The sequence below is a fragment of the Brassica napus genome, chromosome C7 (assembly GCF_020379485.1).
Source record: "Brassica napus cultivar Da-Ae chromosome C7, Da-Ae, whole genome shotgun sequence".
NCBI classification, from domain to species: domain Eukaryota; kingdom Viridiplantae; phylum Streptophyta; class Magnoliopsida; order Brassicales; family Brassicaceae; genus Brassica; species Brassica napus.
Genome location: NC_063450.1, coordinates 54,933,086 through 54,954,724, shown reverse-complemented (window position 1 = coordinate 54,954,724; position 21,639 = coordinate 54,933,086). Strand labels below are relative to the sequence as shown.

At 38.9% G+C, this 21,639-nt stretch overlaps 4 protein-coding genes and 1 long non-coding RNA gene across 11 annotated transcripts; 3 read left to right on the top strand and 2 right to left on the bottom strand.

The window, feature by feature from the left end:
* Nucleotides 1–266: 266 nt before the first annotated feature.
* Nucleotides 267–2,488, top strand: LOC106433246. Of its 3 annotated transcripts, XR_001286555.3 has the most exons (6): nt 533–954; nt 1,080–1,195; nt 1,449–1,551; nt 1,639–1,755; nt 1,834–1,990; nt 2,071–2,488. It is a non-coding gene; the product is annotated as an uncharacterized LOC106433246 (long non-coding RNA). The 3 variants fall into 3 exon arrangements; XR_002655403.2 differs by having other exon boundaries at nt 267–976; nt 1,834–2,488; XR_001286554.3 differs by having other exon boundaries at nt 523–954; nt 1,834–2,488.
* Nucleotides 2,475–7,281, bottom strand: LOC106433245 (cellulose synthase-like protein D4). The gene is made up of 3 exons (XM_013874094.3): nt 6,763–7,281; nt 5,069–6,674; nt 2,475–4,982 (listed from the first exon to the last, which is right to left on the bottom strand). Exons 1-3 carry the CDS (start codon nt 7,176–7,178, stop codon nt 3,672–3,674), a joined length of 3,333 nt encoding a protein of 1,110 aa, XP_013729548.1. The 5' UTR covers nt 7,179–7,281; the 3' UTR covers nt 2,475–3,671.
* A 1,952-nt stretch (nt 7,282–9,233) lies between these two features.
* Nucleotides 9,234–16,577, top strand: LOC106433262 (brefeldin A-inhibited guanine nucleotide-exchange protein 1). 2 transcript variants are annotated; one of them, XM_048763472.1, is made up of 12 exons: nt 9,234–10,355; nt 10,452–10,590; nt 10,660–10,769; nt 10,984–11,317; nt 11,411–11,833; nt 12,032–12,324; nt 12,674–12,947; nt 13,208–13,698; nt 13,897–14,218; nt 14,386–14,746; nt 14,953–15,620; nt 15,750–16,577. In XM_048763472.1, exons 1-12 carry the CDS (start codon nt 9,367–9,369, stop codon nt 16,353–16,355), a joined length of 5,010 nt encoding a protein of 1,669 aa, XP_048619429.1. In that variant the 5' UTR covers nt 9,234–9,366; the 3' UTR covers nt 16,356–16,577. The 2 variants fall into 2 exon arrangements, with proteins under 2 accessions (XP_048619429.1, XP_013729560.1); XM_013874106.2 differs by having other exon boundaries at nt 10,452–10,769.
* Nucleotides 16,578–16,706: 129 nt separating this feature from the next.
* On the top strand, nt 16,707–18,911 carry LOC106433265 (aminoacylase-1B). 4 transcript variants are annotated; one of them, XM_013874114.3, is made up of 6 exons: nt 16,707–16,939; nt 17,072–17,658; nt 17,721–17,983; nt 18,083–18,220; nt 18,295–18,528; nt 18,611–18,911. In XM_013874114.3, exons 2-6 carry the CDS (start codon nt 17,103–17,105, stop codon nt 18,713–18,715), a joined length of 1,296 nt encoding a protein of 431 aa, XP_013729568.1. In that variant the 5' UTR covers nt 16,707–16,939; nt 17,072–17,102; the 3' UTR covers nt 18,716–18,911. The 4 variants fall into 4 exon arrangements, with proteins under 4 accessions (XP_013729568.1, XP_013729566.1, XP_048619431.1 ...); XM_048763474.1 differs by having other exon boundaries at nt 16,823–16,939; nt 18,304–18,528; XM_013874112.3 differs by having other exon boundaries at nt 16,816–17,658.
* Nucleotides 18,800–21,603, bottom strand: LOC106433264 (calcium-dependent protein kinase 26). The gene is made up of 10 exons (XM_013874111.3): nt 21,380–21,603; nt 21,160–21,231; nt 20,534–21,074; nt 20,327–20,470; nt 20,090–20,242; nt 19,901–20,016; nt 19,651–19,818; nt 19,353–19,577; nt 19,132–19,268; nt 18,800–19,042 (listed from the first exon to the last, which is right to left on the bottom strand). Exons 3-9 carry the CDS (start codon nt 21,066–21,068, stop codon nt 19,164–19,166), a joined length of 1,446 nt encoding a protein of 481 aa, XP_013729565.1. The 5' UTR covers nt 21,069–21,074; nt 21,160–21,231; nt 21,380–21,603; the 3' UTR covers nt 18,800–19,042; nt 19,132–19,163.
* Nucleotides 21,604–21,639: the final 36 nt, after the last annotated feature.

Genomic DNA, 21,639 nt, shown 5'->3' with positions numbered 1-21,639 from the left:
CGCTTAGGTTATTTATTATTGATTAAAAAAATACATAACCACGTTCTAAATATATATTAATGTATGTTAAAATTATATATTATGTATGTGCATGATGAAGCTATGCATTAAAACAAAAATATAGTATTTTCTAATTTATCTTGAAATATGTAGATTAACCCATATGAAAATATCAAATTTTACGATAAATGCTATATACTGAAATTTAGATTCTTTATTGTTGATTAAAAATACCTAATCACATTCTAAATTTATATTAATGTTGGTTAAAATTATTACTATAATACATGACATTATTTCTAATAATTTAATGAGTAATTTAATAAAACTTTATATTCTACCTAATTCAGTAGACTAACATTCGTAACATCTGTATTTTTGGAGAAACGGCGGCAATAAAAGTTCTATACTTCTTTAATGTTCATCGTATGTTATTTCATAATGAATTTATGCATTATAACAAAAATACCAGTTGGGCCTTAGTTAAATGATGGTATGGATCCCTCGAAAGGAAAAGAAAAAAAAAAGAGGAAAAAATATGATGCACATTGTTTATGTCTTCTCCGTGACCAGCGACTCTTCCTCTTCGCCGTTTTAGTCGTGTGTGTGATTCGTGTGGGCTTTAGTTATATTTGGGCTTTCGATTAATTTCTGAGAATAACAGCTCGCTTATCATCTCCGCCTAGATGAAACGACGTGTTTTCGTTTAGGGTTAAACCTGTGTTCTTCTTCGCCTCTCCAGAGCTCAAACGACAATGGTGATTCTGAAAGTCCGAAGAGACGAATCGTCGTCCAGAGACTCCGAATTACGCTTCGTTACAGTCGTTTCGAGTTCATTCCTATCCTTCCAGACGTTTTGACGCCACATTCATCGCCTTTAAGATACATCTTAACTCCATCGAGGCTCATCAAGGACGATGCCACATTCAATGTTACTTTTATCTGTTCAAGGAGGTGATTTCAGACCTATAAATAAGTAGTCCTTTATCTCTAGAATATCATATCACAGTTTCTGATACTTCAAAAAAACTCAATCCCAGTAGAATGGAAATTCATATGTTATTCTCCATGATCTTAAGGCTGGCCAGTGTTCTTCCATGGTGGAGTCTGATTGCTGAGATTCGGGGAGGGTGGGTCGAAATGTCAAGCGTGGTGGGGAGTTGATGGGGTTGACATGCTCCTCCTTGATGCTGAGGTTACTTTTATCTAAAATCTTAAAAGATAGTGTTTTAACAATTCCGGTGACAAATCTATACCTTTTTATTCATCGTACAATCAAACTTTTTATCCCACTCTTTGTTTAATATCTTTGATTTTTTTTCCAATGTATGTGGTTGCTCAGATCTTAAATCTCTTAATCATAGTATTTTGGTATCATATTTTTCCTCTTTGCAATATGATTTAAATCTGTTGTTTATTATTATTTTTTTGTTGGTAATCGTTTTCAGGCAACACTTATTCAAGTGTTCATTGTCTTCCCACTAGCAAGCGACTGGGTTCTATGTTTTACTTTGATTTCACTTGGTGTTATCAGAACTATAGGCTCTCCGAGTAAGTGATTTTTAAGTTATTACAACCACATTCAGTTTCTCATGTTCTTTATCCATAACACCCTCATTCAACTTTCCATCACTTAAGGCTGGTCTCGAGAAACACTGGGAACAACCCAGATCCTTCATTGCTGGAGGATATGCCAAGGTTGAACCACTGAGCATATCTGAGCTGAATGAGTTCGTCATCACAGCCGAGCCTTAGGTTGTACATAATTTTTTTTTTGTTCTACATTTTCGTTGTCTAGATCATGAATGTGATTCTAACAATATTGCAATGTAGGAGATTGAATTTGTCTGCACTGGAATGGTGAGTGAAATCAAGATGGACAAAGGCTGGTGTTACGTTTCCTGCTCCAGGTGCACAAGAATCTCCAAAGAACTGTCTCATTTTTGACTTGCGTGTCCTGCAACAACACATGCGTTTTTGGAGTGCTCTGGTATATTGGATCATTTGTTTTTCCCCGTTTTGAAAATTCTCACATACAGTCAAAATGGTTTTCATACAATTTATTACAAGGTACCGGGTGGAGATGAGCATTGCTGACGACACAGATGAGGGTCTATTTGTGGCTTTCGATGGAGTACGTAGCATTATCTAACGCTGGCATTGAAGGTTACAAATGTGTGGAAACCTCATCTGCATGAACATCCTCCATTGGTCCTGCCACCAAGAAGCCTCGCCTTTCAACAATTTTGAATGTGGTCAAGAAGGTATGAAAGGCTTAAGGGAACATGACGGAGTTTCTAGAGTCAGTTTTCTTCTTTCAATAATGCTTAGCCATCAATGTTATTTTTTTAACTTTGAATTCTCGAGTCATATTTCCTCTTTGAATAGTGCTTAGGCATCAATGTTTTTCTTCTTCTAATTTTCTCCTCATCTGGAGTTTGCTATGTTTTTTCTTAGCTACCGTGAAAATGGTCTTGAGTTTCAGGCATACTCTGAGTTTAAAACCGAAGAATACAAATATACAATACTCTGCGTTCGGTCGTAGATACATTTCATAATAAGCTAACGACACATAATAAAGCATAACTAAATAACCAATGGCTCAAGATTGAAAATACACTTTTTCCTTCTACAATTTATAAAGCCATTCAAAAACATATGTATTGAGTTTAAGAACCCGCCACAATACCCAAGTAATTACTACACAATCAAAAGATACATCCACCCAACTTAGACGATATACTTAATCAACTTCCACTTCTTACATCCATGTAAATTATCTACCAAAAAAATGAGATGTAACGTTCCAGAGCTAAACGAAAAGACTGCTCCATTAAAAATAAATAAGCATTAAGCACCACTGAAACTTTATATTCCATAAATTCCAAAATTAAATAAAACACACAAATTTTAGAAAAGCTTTAGTTTCTTATTTATAAGTATATTCTTCTCTTAGTTCAATATATTTATAAATAATTTTACAAATAAAATTAGTAAAATTATATTTTAAAATAATAATTATATAGAATGATACATTTAAAACTATATTTAATTGTACATATATATCTATTTGTATAAAAGTAGAAGGAGAGAGGATATTCAGCTCTAATTTTTTTTTTTAATATTTGTGTTTTGTTTCGTTTTTAGTAGAGATTGATTTTAAATATTTGGTTGTTCCAATGATTATGGATATTCAGAATTTTTTATTCTGTCGCTAATGAATCAAATTAAATTTAATAGATAAAATATTCAGCCATACTCATAATAATACACCTCAATACATCTTTATAGCTACGATCTAACCATTTTTATTACAACTTACTCTAAGCACTCACTGTAAACATGTCTTCACAGCTGGAAGAACATGCTTATCAACAAGACATTGAAATAATTCTAAATTACCTAATTGAACAAAACAAAATACGAACACATAATCAAGAAAACTCGGCCGTAGCAAATTATAAGAATAATACAAGTATTAGAAAATGTAAAATAATTATATAATAAAAAAGAAATTTCTTTATTAGCTAGATAAAGATGTGACTTTTAATAAAAATTAAAAAATGAATAATAAATTTATTTTAGAATAATTTTCACAATTTAAGATAAATTTAAAAATTATTTTTTCTTATTTCCCGCCCGATCCTAGTATATATGTATATATAAATGTTTTAAGGAAATTGAAATCCACCACCTCCAACACCTTCAGCAGCAGCGGCAGGTCCGGTGTTAGGATTAATAGCCGTCCATAGTAGAGAGATAGTGATGGCAATTAGACCTGCCCACACAAAAACTATTGTTGGAGTCTTGCCTCTCCTTCCCATTAATCCTTTTGCAAAAGGATACAAATGTGCTAACACCCAGAAGCTGAAAAAAGCTCCTCCTATCAATTTGCTCCATTGTGGCACCGCTTGGTATATCGTCCTGACAAACGCTACCACAATTGCTATTATGTTTACCATTGCTATCACTATGGGTGGTATCATTAGAGATGACCATTTCACTATGTACAAATCTGCGTATATATCATCATTGTCATCTCCCCCGGATTTAGACGTTAAGGTAAAAGAGATCTCGATCCCTGCAATAACTTTGAGGACTCCTTGGACTACAGCATAAAGGTGAGAGCTTGTTCCGGAGATAAGCCACCACTGTTCATTTCTCCACCATTCTTCTAGTTCGATGCCCGACCACTTGACCTCTAGAACCGCCAAGCCAATCAAACAGATGGTAATCATAAGGAGGTAAACTAAGAAGGAGATACTAAGTGTTCGTACTATAAACTGTCCAGAGAAAAGAGAGAATGCTGGAAGAAAACAATAGAGGATGAGAAACAAAGAGGTGAAGGGATATATTCCGACATTGAGGTATGCAAGGCGTTGGAGGAACTTGAGACGTTTTGAGGCAAGAATGGCGTTGTTTCTAGAGAAGAATATCTCCACAGAGCCGGTGGCCCATCGCAACACTTGGTGAAGGCGATCTGTGAGATTAATGGGTGCAGAACCGCGGAAAGAATCTCGTTTGGTGATGCAGTAAACAGAGCGCCATCCACGATTATGCATGCGGTACCCTGTGACAACGTCCTCTGTCACCGACCCATAAATCCATCCGACTCTGTCTCCCCACTCTGTTTTATCCTCATACCAACAAGAGATTACAGAAACAGACTCTGCGACAGTTGTGGCATCAAGTGGGTCACGGGGGACTCTAAGGGCTCCAGGAGGACGGCCATACTTGACCGCAGGGTGGTCTGCCAATGGGCGACCTTGGAACTCTGCAATAGGAATTGACTCGGCTAGGAGTGTGGAGTTTCCAAAGCGCTTGGGAAGTTGTGTGACATCAAGGTCTGGATCAAAGTCACTGGTGGTTAGGGCCTCTGTTTCTGAATCTTTCTTCTCAAGAATCTTATCCGGATTGGGTGGATCAAAACCGTATAAAGCAAATCGCCTAAACATAGTACCAGTTCCAACATAAACTGGTCCCTGCAAAAATATATATATATTCAAATTAATATTTTCTTATAAATCAACAAATATAAACATGTGGTTTGGATTTTAATAATATGAACCTGAACACCGTCGAGAGCACGCATATTACCGTCAAAGAATACGGTGTTGTTATTCGCATATCTATCAGAAGGATCAATACCTTCAAATCTTTGTGGAAATTGAATGTAGCAAATATCTTCCCCACCTCTGTCCATCATAAAACACATCCCTTCTCGAATGGCCTTACAGTTATAGATATAATGATCACAATCAAGATTAAGGATGAAAGGTCCATTTGAGAGAATAGCAGAGGCACGAACAAGTGCATTCATAGCTCCAGCTTTCTTGTTGTGATCATATCCAGGTCGCTTCTCACGTGACACATACACCAACATTGGTAATCTAGTATCTGTGTCTGAAAAATCAATGATCTTATCGTTGCTACTACCGATTAAAGGATCGCTGCTGGGTGGTTTCAACATGACTTGTAAAATTCCAGCATGATCACCTTTGGCATGCTCTCGAGTAGCGGCTGCCCAAGTTCCTGGCCAGTGGGTACCATCAGCCATCCATGTGGCTTTGAGGACCTTCACAGGTTCCATTGGATCACCTCCGCTTTCTCTCATCTGTTTTAGAGCTTTCATTTCCTCTCTTGCATTAAATGCATCTGACCTTCTTCGTATTGAGTCGGGGAGGCCATTGGTGCGAACCTTGAACTCATCATACTCTCTCTTAATCTTCCTCCTATCTTTCACAAAATCAATCCTACTCTTATTCTTTGTTGGATCTATCTTGAGACTAAAATATGAATCTGGATTCCGGGGTTCAATGTTGTGTTTGCGACAAAAAGGCACCCATAAGTCTGCAAAACTAGCAGCTTCTGCCATAGCTTCAAATGACAAAAGGGCTCCTCCATCATCAGAAAGGTAACACGACACTTTCTCCACTGGATAGTCAACAGCTAATATGGAAAGAATAGTGTTGGCAGTGACAAGGGGTGGCTCTTTCTCAGGATCCGCTGTGGACACAAAGAGGTCAATACCTGGGAGATCTGACCTCCCTGTGGGGTTTGAAGGAGAAGGCATGTCAAATTTGTCACGAAGAACTTCTAGATCGGTAGAGCGGTTTATGGGACACAACTTAGGTATTTGGTCTAATATCCATGAAAATCCAAACCAAAGCTCACATATTATTGACATCAACCATAGCCATACTGCATCCTCATTTGGGTTTCGAATCCTCCAAGTTAGGAAAAAACATAGCACGACAAAACGAACAACGATTAGTAGTCTATACGGGCTTATGATGGCAGCTGGGATTGGGATCCGCCGGCTCAGCGGCCGCCATGGCTTGTCAGCTGTTTCCACCATTCCACCTCTCATTTCTTCATCCATATCATCACCATACATTTCATCTTGAGGCCAATACGCATTACCGTAACCATATGTGCCTTGTGTTTCAAATAACCACCGGTTGTGATCAAATTCGCCGTTTTGATTTCTTTTCATCATAGACATGTTATTGTTGCCACGTTGACCTTTTCCTGGAGCTGGTAAAGGAAGAGCACCACTAGAAAAATCAGGTGTATCATCGTCAAGATCTCCGATTTTATATTGTTCTTTACATCCTGGACATAAACCTGTTTCTTTTTGGGCATCCATGAAACAATCTCTGCAGATCTTGAACCTAAACAAACCAGTAATTGATCAGAGACCTCTTTATTGTCTTGTGAAACAACTATATTAAATAAAAACGTTGATCAACTTTTACGTACCGGCATTCACATGGCATTACATCCTTTCCTCTCTCATCTTTCATGACATTTCCATCGCAAGCAGGCATGGCACATGAAGAACCTTTAGCACCAGCCATCTGAGGGTGTGTCACATCTGAATCGATGACTTTGTCCATAAGATGTGCACGTGTGACACTGTTAAAACCACCAGTAAATAGGGAATTTGATACATACTGCTCTTCGGCTTTGGTGGCCATTGGCTGGTTGTCAGGCGTCGGAGGTATGTGAACGGTATAGTTCGAATAGTCTCCTGAAAGCTCACCTGATAATTCAATATTATCTCGGGATAAACTCACGTAACGTCCGCTAGATGTTCGTCTTGCAAACTTAACGGTCTGGCCACTACCAGAATTGTTACGAACTTTCTTAGAAGTTTGCGGAGGAGTGGACGCCATTTTGAAGCCAAACAAAGAAGCTTGGTTTATGAGTGAATCAATGTAACCATGCACAATAAAGATGAGACATGAGTTTTTACTTTCTTAATGATTTGGAGAAAATAAAGAAAAAGATAAGGAGGAGAGGATTATCAGGACATTAAAAAAAAAACAGTTTGTGGCATGGATCTCTATTTGCGGCTTCCCACCAACCTATTTTTACAAAGTTTCTTCTGCTATTTTGGGATTTTCATGTTTTTAATTCATTTTATTGCGGGAACCAATGCTTCACAATTCGAAAACAGCATGAAAATTGATAATCTCTTACTTACATATATCCCATAAAAGTATTTATATTTACAATATGTAATAGAATGTATCAACAACTAATATAAAATAATTAACAACTAAAATATGTATATACTAATTTTGAAAATTAGTTCAAGTTCAATAATTTTCAATTAATATTTGATTCATATACTAATTTTTCATTTAGATATATTAACAATAGACATATTGAATCTTTTTTCTTAAATAACAAGAAAAGGATACAACTGAATTGCAGACACTAATAAACGTTGAAACTTTTTACAAATATTTAAAAATGTTATTGTGGTGTTGTATACGGAAACAAAAGGAAACGTTATAAGGGGGATCAACGAGGAGAGTTTTTCTTTGAAAGTGGCAACTGGCAAGTATGACTATATTAAATCGTTACATTCACATTTTGCTATTTGGATAACAAATACTAATGTTTCCACATCGTGCAATTCCAATCAACGAATTTAGGAAACATATATTTCTGTACCCAAAAATATAAATATTTTGAAAAATTAATAGTAGTATACATTTAGTTAAGAAAAAAAAAATCTGCAGTATAATATTTTTAGTAACAACAATATTCATAAAATTTTGTATAATAGAATCATAAATTAATATACTAGCTACCATTTATTTCATTTGCTTATGGTTTCCTTTAAATTTCCTTCATAACTGGCAAGCTTTAAAGATTGCAATCCATATATGAAACGTGGAAGATTGCCCACAAAAATAACAATTTAACACAAACATAACAATTTAACACACACTTTTTTTATATACTTTAAAAAACAAATAAAAACATGAAATATGTACTTTTTTGGCTTATAATATTTCCAACTTTTCTAATAATAACAAAATTTTAAAGAAATTTCCTATTGGGTTCAAAATGATAAAAAACCACATATGTAAAAGCAATTGATCATACAAAGAGAAATGCAAAAGTGATAAATTTAAACTATAAATAAAAAAATTATACAAGTAATGTATGAAACTCTAAAAATTTATATTCAGATTTATTTTTTAGGATATTATTCTACCCATTTATTTTAAATTAAAGTTTTAATACCAAAATATTGTAGGATGTCCATTAGTAGCTTATGGCAATATAAATTATATATAAAATAAAAATATTATATTATAAGAATATGGACTAATACACATAAAAATAATTTTATAAAAGTACACAATATAAAACTAGTGTAGATCTTCAATAAATATGGAAATTAATGCTATTGAATAATAAAGATTTGATTACAATTTGTATATCTTCTATCATTTTTTTTCTCTAAATTTATATCATTAGAATAAAAATTAGATTTTTCTTATGTTATTTTAAGAACTTTAAAACGGTTATAAATTAATAAAAATGTCAAACAAACTCACATCAAAAATTATGTGACTAGTAGTTTAAAATTTTGGTTATAAAAAGTACAAATGATAACAATCATATGAATAGAAAACTTCATTTAATAAATAGTAGATATTTATACTAAAACTATACTACATCTGTATTGATATCATCTAAATTTAACCATTTACCTTTTTAAAAGATTATAAATGTTTTCATTTCAAATTTTTAGAAATATTTAATATAGTCATATTGATAAATAATTAAATATTCTCCTAATAACACTTGACTATTATTTTAACAGAAGTGGTTTAAGGATTAAACTTCATTAGACGCAGAGGGTTAACGTTACTTATACAACATCTTTGTTAAAGGGTTATTTCATTATAAAAATCTCTTATAAAAATAGTTTTGAGAGTAAAGATGGATAGGCAAATAGTTGAAGGCTTTGCTTAGTTAAACTCCCAAAAGAAAATTGCATTTCCATTTCATTTCATTCGCCGTTTATTTTGAATGTGTTGTTAGATCCGTCGTCGTCCCATGTCGTCGTCGCAGAACCTTGGTGGCGCCACCAGATGCGGCCGGGTCGTTGGCCCAACACTGGACAAAATCATCAAAAACGCCGCCTGGCGCAAGCATACATTCCTAGTTTCCGCCTGTAAATCTGTCCTCGACAAGCTCGAATCACTCTCCGATTCTCCCGATCCTTCATCGCCTCTCTTTGGTCTCTCCACCTCCGATTCGGATGCCGTCCTTCAGCCTCTCCTTCTCTCCCTTGATACCGCCTACGCCAAGGTTGTTGAGCCTGCTCTTGATTGCTCTTTCAAGCTCTTCTCCCTCTCGCTCCTCCGAGGCGAGGTATGCTCCTCGTCTCCCGATTCTCTTCTTTACAAGCTCATCCACGCGATCTGCAAGGTTTGCGGGCTCGGCGAGGAGTCAATTGAGCTAGCGGTCCTCCGCGTCCTCCTCGCTGCCGTCAGATCTCCTCGCATCATGATTCGAGGCGATTGTTTGCTCCATCTTGTGAGGACTTGCTACAACGTGTATCTCGGCGGATTTAATGGGACCAACCAGATCTGCGCTAAATCTGTACTAGCTCAGATTATGATCATCGTCTTCACCAGATCGGAGGCGAATTCTATGGATGTATCATTCAAAACGGTTAACGTCAACGACTTGCTTGCCATCACAGATAAAAATGTCAACGAAGGGAACTCTGTTCATATTTGTCAGGGATTCATTAACGACGTAATAACGGCCGGAGAAGCAGCTCCTCCTCCTCCGGATTTCAGGCTAGTTATTGAAGAAGGTGCTTCTGAGAATGAGAAAGGCGAAGATGGGGATGGGGGCACAAGCAAGATCATGGAAGACGGATTCCTTCTGTTCAAAAATCTGTGTAAGTTGTCTATGAAGTTCTCCTCACAAGAGAACACCGACGATCAGATTCTTGTGAGAGGCAAGACTTTGTCTCTGGAGTTGCTCAAAGTTATAGTTGATAACGGTGGCCCAATTTGGCGCTCTGACGAAAGGCAAGTTTTATCTTTGATTCCACAGGTTACATTCCTCAGTCTGTGTTATATGGCATTCAAGAGCTAACCCCCCACCATCTCCCCCGAAATATGCAGGTTTCTAAATGCCATTAAGCAGTATCTTTGCTTGTCTCTGTTAAAGAATAGCGCACTCTCCGTAATGTCTATTTTTCAACTTCAATGTGCTATCTTCACCAGCTTACTACGGAAATATAGATCGGGCATGAAATCAGAAGTAGGCATATTCTTCCCCATGCTTGTCCTCCGAGTCCTTGAAAATGTTCTTCAGCCAAGTTTCTTGCAGAAAATGACTGTCCTCAGCCTACTTGACACCATTTGCCAAGACCCGTACCTAATCATTGACATATTTGTCAACTTTGACTGTGATGTGGAGTCACCAAACATCTTCGAAAGGTATTGGCAAATTTTTATTTTTATTGTATATCTCTCCAGATAGTTTTGTTTCCGAGATTGGCATTCCAGATGTTGTCAGATTACAATTCTTAGTTGAAAACTTTAGTTATCGATCAGGCACCAGCGTAGCATACGGTTGATATTTAATCCATTATTAGTCCTGTACATTAGTAACATGTACTATAGCTCTTATAATTCTATCAAATGTTTGCAGGATTGTCAACGGTCTTCTAAAAACTGCTCTTGGGCCTCCTCCTGGTTCCTCTACCACTTTGACCGCAGTCCAGGATATTACATTTAGGCACGAATCAGTGAAGTGCTTGGTTAGCATTATTAAGGCAATGGGAACATGGATGGACCAACAATTTAGCGTGGGAGAATCACTTTTGCCCAAGAGCGTAGAAAATGAAGCACCTGGCGACAATTATTCCAACCCAAATGAAGAAGACGGGACAACTACAGATCATGACTTTCACCCAGATTTGAGTTCAGAGTCATCAGAGGCTGCAACTCTTGAACAGAGGAGGGCGTACAAAATTGAACTCCAGGTCTTATTTTGCATCATAAAAGAACTAAAATGTTACTTGATCCCATTAGGCGATGTTAGTTTCCTTTTATCATCTTTCTTGGTTTATGTGCAGAAAGGCGTCGCTCTATTCAACAGAAAGCCTTCAAAGGGCATTGAGTTTCTTATAAGCTCTAAAAAGGTTGGCAGCTCCCCAGATGAGGTGGTGTCGTTCCTGAGGGATACCACAAGCTTGAATCCAACCATGATTGGAGATTATTTAGGTGAAAGAGAGGAGTTTCCAATGAAAGTTATGCATGCCTATGTGGACTCGTTTGATTTCAAGGAGATGAATTTTGGTGAGGCAATTAGGTTTTTCTTAAGGGGGTTCAGGCTTCCTGGAGAAGCACAGAAAATTGACCGCATAATGGAAAAGTTTGCTGAACGATTTTGCAAATGCAATCCAAATTCATTCAGCAGTGCGGACACAGCATATGTTCTTGCATACTCTGTGATAATGCTTAACACTGATGCCCATAATATTATGGTTAAAGAAAAGGTTAGTTTTATTGGCTGTCACAGTTCGTTCAATCCATGTTATGTTAGCTTTTGGACTGCATTTACTTTTGTTAAGCATTTTATGGTTATTTCTGTGCTCAGAAATTGTTAATGAATATTGGAGACTGCTTTTTTGGTAGAAGATTTACAGTGTATAATTACACGTTTTATATTTGATTTTCTTGTTTATAACCATCAGATGACCAAGGCTGATTTTATCAAAAATAACCGAGGCATAGATGATGGCAAAGATCTTCCAGAAGAGTACCTTGGTGCGCTTTATGACCAAGTTGTCAAAAATGAAATAAAGATGAGTTCTGATTCTTCTGCTCCAGAAAGCAGGCAGTCCAACGGCCTGAATAAACTACTGGGTCTAGACGGTATACTCAACCTGGTTTACTGGACACAAACAGAAGAGAAAGCGGTTGGGGCTAATGGTCTTCTGATAAAGCATATTCAAGAAAAGTTCAGGTCGAAGTCTGGAAAATCAGAGTAAGATCATTTACCTTTCACTTAAGGTCTAGTTTTAAATGAAACACGAGACGATAGGACTAGATAGTATTGATTGTAAAATGGATTCTAATGAAGGATTATGACGACTGATGTTCTTAGTATGATGTTGCTGAGCGGGTCGTATTACCTGTAAGATTAGCAAACCAATCTAAAACCAGGTTTTTCCTGTAACGTAAATAAACCATATTCACCCTTTAGTTTACCTTGTGTGTTCCTGATAAACTCTCTTTTTGAGGATTAAGGTTGACAGATACCGTGGAGGAATTTTTTTTGGATCTGCAGTCAAATTATTGATCTCATGACTTGGATTTTTTTCTCGGTCTTGTAGATCAGCTTACCATGTCGTCACAGATGTCGCAATATTGCGTTTTATGGTTGATGTTTCCTGGGGACCAATGCTTGCCGCATTCAGTGTTACACTTGATCAGAATGATGACAGGCTTGCTGCAGTTGAATGCTTACGAGGCTTTCGGTATGCCGTTCATGTTACAGCAGTTATGGGTATGCAAACGCAAAGAGATGCATTTGTCACTTCCATGGCCAAGTTCACAAATCTCCATTGCGCAGGAGATATGAAGCAAAAGAATGTAGATGCTGTTAAAGTAAGCTTCTAATATGGAAATCGTTGTTCAGAATCAAAGCAAGTCTCATTTTCTGTTTCGCTTTCCTCACATCAAGGAGTAAACACAAAGAAAAGTATTCTGAGTCATACTCACTTAATTACATCATGCTTTTTAATTTTCTGTTTTCACGGTTTTTTGTTATTTGTTTCTTTAGTGTAAATCTTCTCCCTCCCTTGATGAAGAGGAGCACGTGTGTCTCACCTCTTCATAACTTCATTATTATTTCTTATGCTATCCAGGCTATCATATCAATTGCCATTGAAGATGGTAACCACTTGCAAGATGCTTGGGAGCATATTTTGACTTGTCTTTCCAGAATTGAGCATTTGCAATTATTGGGTGAGGGAGCTCCAAGCGATGCATCTTATTTTGCTTCATCCGAGACGGAGGAGAAGAAAGCCTTGGGTTTTCCTAATTTGAAGAAAAAAGGAGCCCTCCAGAATCCGGTAATGATGGCAGTTGTTCGAGGGGGGTCATACGACAGCAGTGCGATTGGACCAAATGTGTCGGCTCTTGTGAGGCAGGATCAAATCAATAACTTCATTGCAAACTTGAATTTGCTTGACCAGATCGGGAGTTTTCAGTTGAATAATGTGTATGCTCATAGCCAGCGGTTGAAGACTGAAGCCATAGTAGCATTTGTCAAAGCTCTGTGCAAAGTCTCTATGTCAGAACTGCAGTCTCCTACAGATCCTCGAGTATTTAGCCTCACAAAATTAGTTGAGATCGCGTAAGATTTTACATACTTTCTCTATAAATCACGTTGAATGAGAAATGGACATATTAAATACATCTGTCTTGGCTACGGAATTGGCATCGCTTTAGCACCTTGATTGACTAATAAGATTCTTTTTCTTTTTTCTTTTTGAACACCTGACTAATAAGATTTCAACTTGCGTATTTACATCTTTCTTTTCTTGCTGTTCAGCCACTACAACATGAACCGCATCAGGCTAGTCTGGTCACGCATATGGAGCATCCTGTCAGATTTTTTTGTATCTGTAGGCTTATCAGAGAATCTTTCTGTTGCAATATTCGTTATGGACTCACTACGACAGCTTTCTATGAAGTTCTTGGAACGCGAGGAGCTAGCTAATTACAACTTCCAGAATGAATTTCTTCGACCGTTTGTCATTGTTATGCAGAAAAGCAGTTCTGCTGAAATTAGAGAACTAATAGTTCGGTGCATTTCTCAAATGGTACTCAGCCGTGTCAGTAATGTGAAATCAGGGTGGAAAAGTGTTTTCAAGGTATATTCTATTATCCTAGCAGCCACATATATGATTGATCTCATGTTAAGAGGAAAAACGCTGGACCCAAAATATTATGCGAAGTCGTTTCTATGTTTGTGTATTTTTTTCTTTAAGGCATGCTCTGGTGGTCGACATGTTTTACTAAGTGACCAATCTTCTTTCAGGTTTTCACAACTGCAGCAGCTGATGAAAGAAAGAACATTGTGGTGTTGGCCTTCGAGACAATGGAAAAAATAGTCCGAGAGTATTTTTCATATATCACAGAGACGGAGGCAACAATTTTTACTGATTGTGTTAGATGTCTTATAACTTTCACTAACAGCAAGTTTACCAACGATGTTAGCCTGAATGCTATTGCGTTTCTACGATTTTGTGCACTAAAACTTGCAGACGGAGGCCTTGTGTGGAATCAGAAGGGTAGGTCTAGCAGTCCCAGTACTCCAGTAACAGATGAATATGCACCAAATATCCAAAATTTTATGGAAGTAGATGAGAACATATCATATTGGGTTCCTTTGCTCACAGGTAATCTGTTATATTTTTAATCTGTGAATATTACCTTGATTTAAACGCATCACAGATATTGTGGGGACCTTAAAGTTTTCGAATTGCTATTATAAGATACTTATTCAGTTGATGTTTCGTCCAACTTAGTTGATCTTTGATTTACTGGGAAGTTAGGAAAGGACATGTCCCTGCATACTGATTTAATTTCTTTGATTTCATTACAGGATTGTCTAAGCTAACTTCTGATTCCAGATTAGCAATTCGTAAAAGCTCCTTGGAAGTGCTCTTTAATATTTTAAAGGATCATGGCCATCTCTTTTCACAAACGTTCTGGATCGGCTTTTTCAGTTCTGTTATTTATCCTATATTTAACAGTTTGTGGGGAGAGAAAGATCTACTTTCTAAAGATAAAGATGAACACAGTTCATTGCCATCCGCATATGGTCCACATTCTAATGGGGTTTCTTGGGATTCTGAGACTTCAGCTATGGCGGCACAGTCTCTGGTGGACCTATTTGTCAGTTTTTTTACTGTGATTAGGTCTCAACTTTCTAGTGTGGTATCACTACTTGCTGGTCTTATAAGAAGTCCCGCTCAGGGTCCTACAGTAGCTGGAATCGGGGCGTTGCTGCGGTTGGCAGACGAATTGGGTGGGAGGTTCTCAGAAGACGAGTGGATGGAGATATTTTTGGCTGTGAAAGAAGCTGCTTCATTGACATTGTCTAGTTTCATGAAGATACTGAGAATCATAGATGACGTTCAAGATGAGGAAACATTGTCTGATCAGGACTTTAGTAATGAAGATAATGTTGACGAGGATAGCCTGCAAACTATGTCGTATGTTGTTTCAAGAACAAAGAGTCACATAACCGTCCAGTTACAAGTTATTCAGGTAATGTACAAAAATGTTTTACTGCTGCAGTGAGTTGCCAAGCTTTGGTTGTGTATGCTCTACTTTGCCCTGATACAGAATTAACGATATGTTGCCATCTCACACTAGTCCATTTTATCCTGCTTTCAGGTAGTGACCGATCTCTACCGAGTCCATCAGCAGTCACTGTTGGCATCTCATGTCACAGTTATACTGGAGATACTCTCATCAATCACATCACACGCCCACCAGCTAAATTCTGATCTGATACTGCAGAAGAAAGTAAGGAGGGCATGCTCTATCCTGGAGCTCTCTGAACCTCCCATGCTTCATTTCGAAAACGACACCCACCAGAACTACCTGGACTTTCTTCAAGACATACTAACAGACAATCCAGGAGTGTCCGTGGAGCTAAGTATAGAGTCTCAACTGATTACAGTGTGTGTAAAAATTCTGAAGATGTACCTGAAATGCACAGTGTTTGAGGGTGCAGAGTTGGAAGAAACCAGGCAGCCCAAAAACTGGATTCTTCCCATGGGAGCGGCAGCGAAGGAAGAAGCAGCAGCGAGGTCTCCGCTAGTGGTTGCGGTGCTGAAGGCACTTAGGGGTCTGAAAGGAGATTCATTCAAGAGGTATGCACCAACTTTTTTCCAGTTGTTGGTGGAGCTTGTGCGGAGTGAGCACATCAACTCGCAAGTACCACAAGTCTTAAGCACCGTGTTCCATACGTGTATGGGTCCAATGATGGGTGAATAGAATAGGATGGTTTAGTTATACTTGGCGTTGAATTTTGACACTGGAGCACCTGAAGGAAAGTTTGCGAGCAGAACAGAAAACTGTCATTTCTTTTGTTTTTGTTTTTCTAGTTTTTGTATTGACAGAAGATCCTAGGTTTTGAGTGGTAATTGATTATTGTTATAGAAGCTAAGAATGGTACGATGAGATTCCGCGATCATTAGAATTACTCTGCACTGCCTATATTCTCTCTTGATTGTAATTTGTAAATGCAGAACTCTCCGTAGGCATAATAATAACTTGCTAGAAAGAATTGGGGGAGGATATTACTATATTGTTGGGATGTACATGATTCTGGTAGAATAAACCAAGATTCAAAGGCCTGCCTGAAAGTGAGAGAAGAAAATAAGCGAGGAACTTGTATTCACGGTCATCGATGAAGATCATATAACAAGAGAAGCGAAACCATTGTTATCATCTACTAGTAACTAATTAGGAGAAAATCAAAATAAAATAAAAAGTTCAGGCTATGATGTCCTTTACGGGAAGTAGAGTGCAGTGAGGTCGTACGCCAGAAGGCCAGTTTCCTCATACATTCAAATTGAGTGAGTGTTAAGGGATGCTTCGCTTTGTTTCTTGCTTTCGCCCTTATTATTTCCCTTATTCACAAAACTGACATTTTCTTTCTTCCCTTTACACTCTCTCTCTCCAATGGCTATGGCTATGGATATGGCTAGTGGTGGTTGGAGAAGAATCTTGAGCTTCGCCATGATGAGTCTTCTTATCCTTGCTCTATGCATCCTTTCTGCGGCTGCTGACGACGGGGAGGCGATAGTCTCCAGATTCCAGGAGTATCTACGAATCGACACGGTTCAGCCAAAACCCGATTACTACAAAGCCGTTGACTTTATAAATTCTCAGGCGAAGTCGCTGTCACTCGAATCTCAGACGAACGAGTTCGTTAAGGGAAAGCCGCATCTTCTCCTCAAATGGGTAGGCTCTGACCCAACCCTGCCTGCCATTCTCCTCAACTCCCACACCGATGTGGTTCCCTTCGAGGAATCCAAGTGGACACACCACCCGCTCCACGCTCACATGGACAACCAAGGAGACATATATGCCAGAGGTTCGCAGGACATGAAGTGTGTTGGGATGCAGTACATCGAGGCCATACGCAAGCTCCAGGCTTCTGGCTTCCACCCAATCCGATCCGTCTATCTCTCCTTCGTCCCCGATGAAGAGATCGGCGGCCACGATGGAGCCGAGAAGTTCGCTGAATCCCACCTCTTCAAGAGCTTGAACGTTGGAATCGTGCTCGACGAAGGTAAGTAAGGAATATTTATTTATTTATTTTTATGTTAACTAGCAAAATGACATTCTTTACAGGTCTGCCATCGCCTAGTAAGAGTTACAGAGTATTCTATGGAGAGAGGAGTCCCTGGTGGCTTGTGATTAAGGCTAAAGGACCCCCTGGCCACGGTGCCAAGCTCTATGACAACTCTGCTATTGAGAATCTCCTCAAAAGCATTGAGAGTATTCGTCGATTCAGAGCTTCCCAATTCGATCTGCTCAAAGCTGGTGGCATTGCTGAAGGCCATGTGGTCTCCGTTAACATGGCCTTCCTCAAGGCTGGCACTCCCTCCCCAACCGTAACTTGTCTCCTCCATTTTCTTGATAGAATAGTTGGATGTCTTTTATTATGAATCTCATCTGAAAATTTGGCTCTTTATTCGTTCTCTCTCTCCAAGGGTTTCGTGATGAATCTGCAACCATCTGAGGCAGAAGCTGGTTTCGACATTCGGGTCCCACCCAATGTTGACTCTGAAGCTCTTGAAAGACGTTTGGTGGAGGAGTGGGCACCCGCTGCGCGCAACATGTCTTTTGAGGTAATTTCCATATCTCCTCCCTCTTCAGGCCTAGCAGCAACACAGTGACAGCTTTAACTAATTTTAAGTGTTAGCTGCGGCAGTTCAAGCGGAAGCATTCGGGGGATCCCCTCCTTACAGCAGCAGATGATTCAAATCCGTGGTGGAGGCTCTTTGAAAATGCTGTCAAGGAAGCCGGAGGTAGGACTAGTAAGCCAGAGATTTTCCCTGCATCAACAGATGCTCGCTACTTCCGGAACGCTGGCGTTCCCGCGTTTGGGTTCTCTCCCATTTCAAACACCCCGAGTTTGCTTCATGACCACAACGAGGTGCATATTTATTTATGTGTCATTTTATTGGTTCATCATTTGTCAATTCCCTAACGCAGGTGGTTTTTGTGATTTGTTGCAGTATTTGGGTAAAGCTGAGTACTTGAAGGGCATTGACGTGTATGTTTCAATAATCAAAGCTTACGCATCATATGAAAGCAAGAGTGGTTCACGAGATGAGCTATAAGGGTCTTCCTTTATTGTTGCATCACACAACATTTCAGCTTCTGTAACAAACGTGTACAATCAGTCAATAAGATCTGAACCCATGAATCAAACAAGACTGCATGTATAATCATCATCAGTACAGTAATCTTCTTTTGTAGGATGTGTGCATATAAAGTCAAATTACAATGATCTCATTATGTTATGATGTTGGTTCAGTTTTATCTGTTAATACATAATCAGTACACTTAAGCCCTGTTGGTTCTACATCTAGGAAGGATCCAGACGACTACGCAAACCATATTTCCTACGGAGGAGCTTTGTAACTTTTGCATCTCGTGGCTCAGCTCTGTCAACAGCGAGGGATTCACGCACACCGGTCTAGACTGTCAGTTTAGGAAGATGTTGATGGAATTTACCCTAGTTAGAAAGCCTAACCTGTACATAACCGTGAGATTGCATGTTAGCCACTAAGCATTGTTCCTGACGCTCATGTTTATGCTTTTCCTCATTGTTCTTCCTGCAATGCCCTTCTGCATCATCGCTACAAACTCTCCGTAATCGATCCTTCCATCCTGAAACAAAGAAGCAGAAGAAAATGATCCCTTGGCCTTTGACCATATTATCTCCAAGCCAGTGGATATGTTTTGGTATCTCACATTGTCTTGGTCGACTTCCTTGATCACATCTTCTAGAAAGACATCGCTCATCCCCTGTTCAGCACACGCTTGCTGTAGCTCGTCAATTGTGATGTAACCGCTCCCATCTTTGTCAAAGTAGCTGAAGGCTGAGAGGAGATGTTCCTCACGGTCTAATTTGTTCAGATGGATTGTTGCAGCAATGAATTCACCATAGTCTATGGTCCCACTCTTGTCAATATCTGCCTGGTAAGTCACAGAGTTTTAACATACTGATTTCAAGCAGATAGATACACAGATCAAAGTTTAGAGTGCTTACAGCCTCCATTAGGTCACGGATCTCAGTGTCCTTGAGGGTAGAACCATATCTTCGCAACCCAGCTTTTAGCTCGTCGAATGTTATCGCTCCACTGTTATCCGTGTCCATTGCTTTGAACATTTCCTTTAGTCCGGCTATTTCTTCTTCAGAGAGACTTTCAGCTATTACCTGAACCCCAGTAGAAGAAGACATTCATGGATATTTCTTGGTAATAAAACGATAAAAGAAAAGAAGCAGAAGCTTTGCGTACTCTTAAAGCCATCTGCTTTAGTTTATTCATGGCAGAGAACTGCTTAAGACGAGAAAGCACCGCAGGATCAAGTGCTCTGTCTGGCGCAACTCCATTTTCACAAATCCAAGGATGCCCTGCAAAAGTCTGGCTGGGTAAGAAAGCAGATACATATATTACCTGAAACAAGTAGGAACTGGTTAAACATACTCAATACTTGATGAGCTGTGAGGCGCTCAGAGGGCCGGGAACAGAGCATGCCGCGGATCAAGTCTTTTGCGGAGTCAGATATTAGGGGCCAAGGGTCAGAGTCGAAGTCAATGTGTCCCTTCAGCACTGCATCAAATATCCCTTGCTGTGTTTCTGGTGTTAGAAACAAAAGAAAAGATACTTAAAAGAATGTATTTTATTACTATATATCAACAGTTGTTTCATTTGGGTGCGTACCTGCCCAGAAGGGAGGGACTCCGCTCACCAATATGTACAGTATGACCCCTGCGGTCCACACATCAGCCTCTGGTCCATAGTGCTTGAGCAGAACCTCAGGAGCAACGTAATAAGGACTTCCAACCACATCCTCGAATATTTGACCTGAAAGTTTCAGATTGAGCAAGTTTGAAAATTCTATAACTTACTGAAACATAATGAATTAACCTGGTTTGAAGAACACGGAAAGCCCAAAATCAATGGCTTTGAGAGAGAAGTCGTCGTCCTTATTCACCAATAAGAAATTTTCGGGCTTTAGATCTCTATGCATGACACCAAGCGAATGACAAGCCTCAACAACACCAACAATGATCTTAATCAGCTCAGCTGCTTTTCTCTCGCTGTAGTGCCCTCTCTGGATGATTCTATCAAAAAGTTCCCCACCTGAGCAGAGCTCCATGACGATGTGAACATACAGTGGATCCTCATAAGCGCCTTTAATGGTGACAATGTTCTTGTAACCAGCCAGGTGGTGCATGATCTGAATTTCCCTGCGCACGTCCTCCACATCTTCCTTTGAAATCAGTTTTCGTTTTGTTATAGACTTGCACGCGTATTCACGCCCTGTTGAGATCTCTCTGCACATGTAGGTGGTCCCAAACTGTCCTTGGCCTAGTTTGTGTCCCAAGGAATAGAGATCTCGGATGCTTGGGGTCTTTTGACCAAGAACGAAGCATGCTTGGTTCCCACCGCTATGCTTCATTGTGTCCTGAAACAAAAAGACTTGCATGTTTTAGAAATATGGTTCGGCTTGTAAGTGAAACGTGACATGTAATCATAATCCAATCCCTTACCAACTTAGTTCGCCTCCCCCTCACAAATCAATTTGTCATCAGAGGAAAACAGAGCAGGGCACATAGCACGATCTGAAAAATAATAATATGGAATGCAAATTTAGCACAGAGGCCAAAACTTGCAGCAGCACATGTACTCGACAACCTCCCAGAGCAAAAATCGCACTTGGCATGGCAGAGATAAAACAGAAACAGAGGAAGAGATGGATTTGTAAATTACCAGGCAAAGATGATAAATAGATAGATAGATATGGTGGAAGAAATTCAGTCAGATTGTATCCTTTGTGTTTGCCATCCTGTCTAATTATTAACAAAACGAGAATGAATCTTTGATTAATAGTCATCAACAGATCTTTATATAAAATAGTCTCTTTTATTAGAATATTCTAAAAATGCAGGGGACTCTGCTTCTTCCACAGGTCTCTTTTTCTAGACCTGCTTTTATAGTATCTTAATCCAGAGTCCACATCCGTTGGCCAT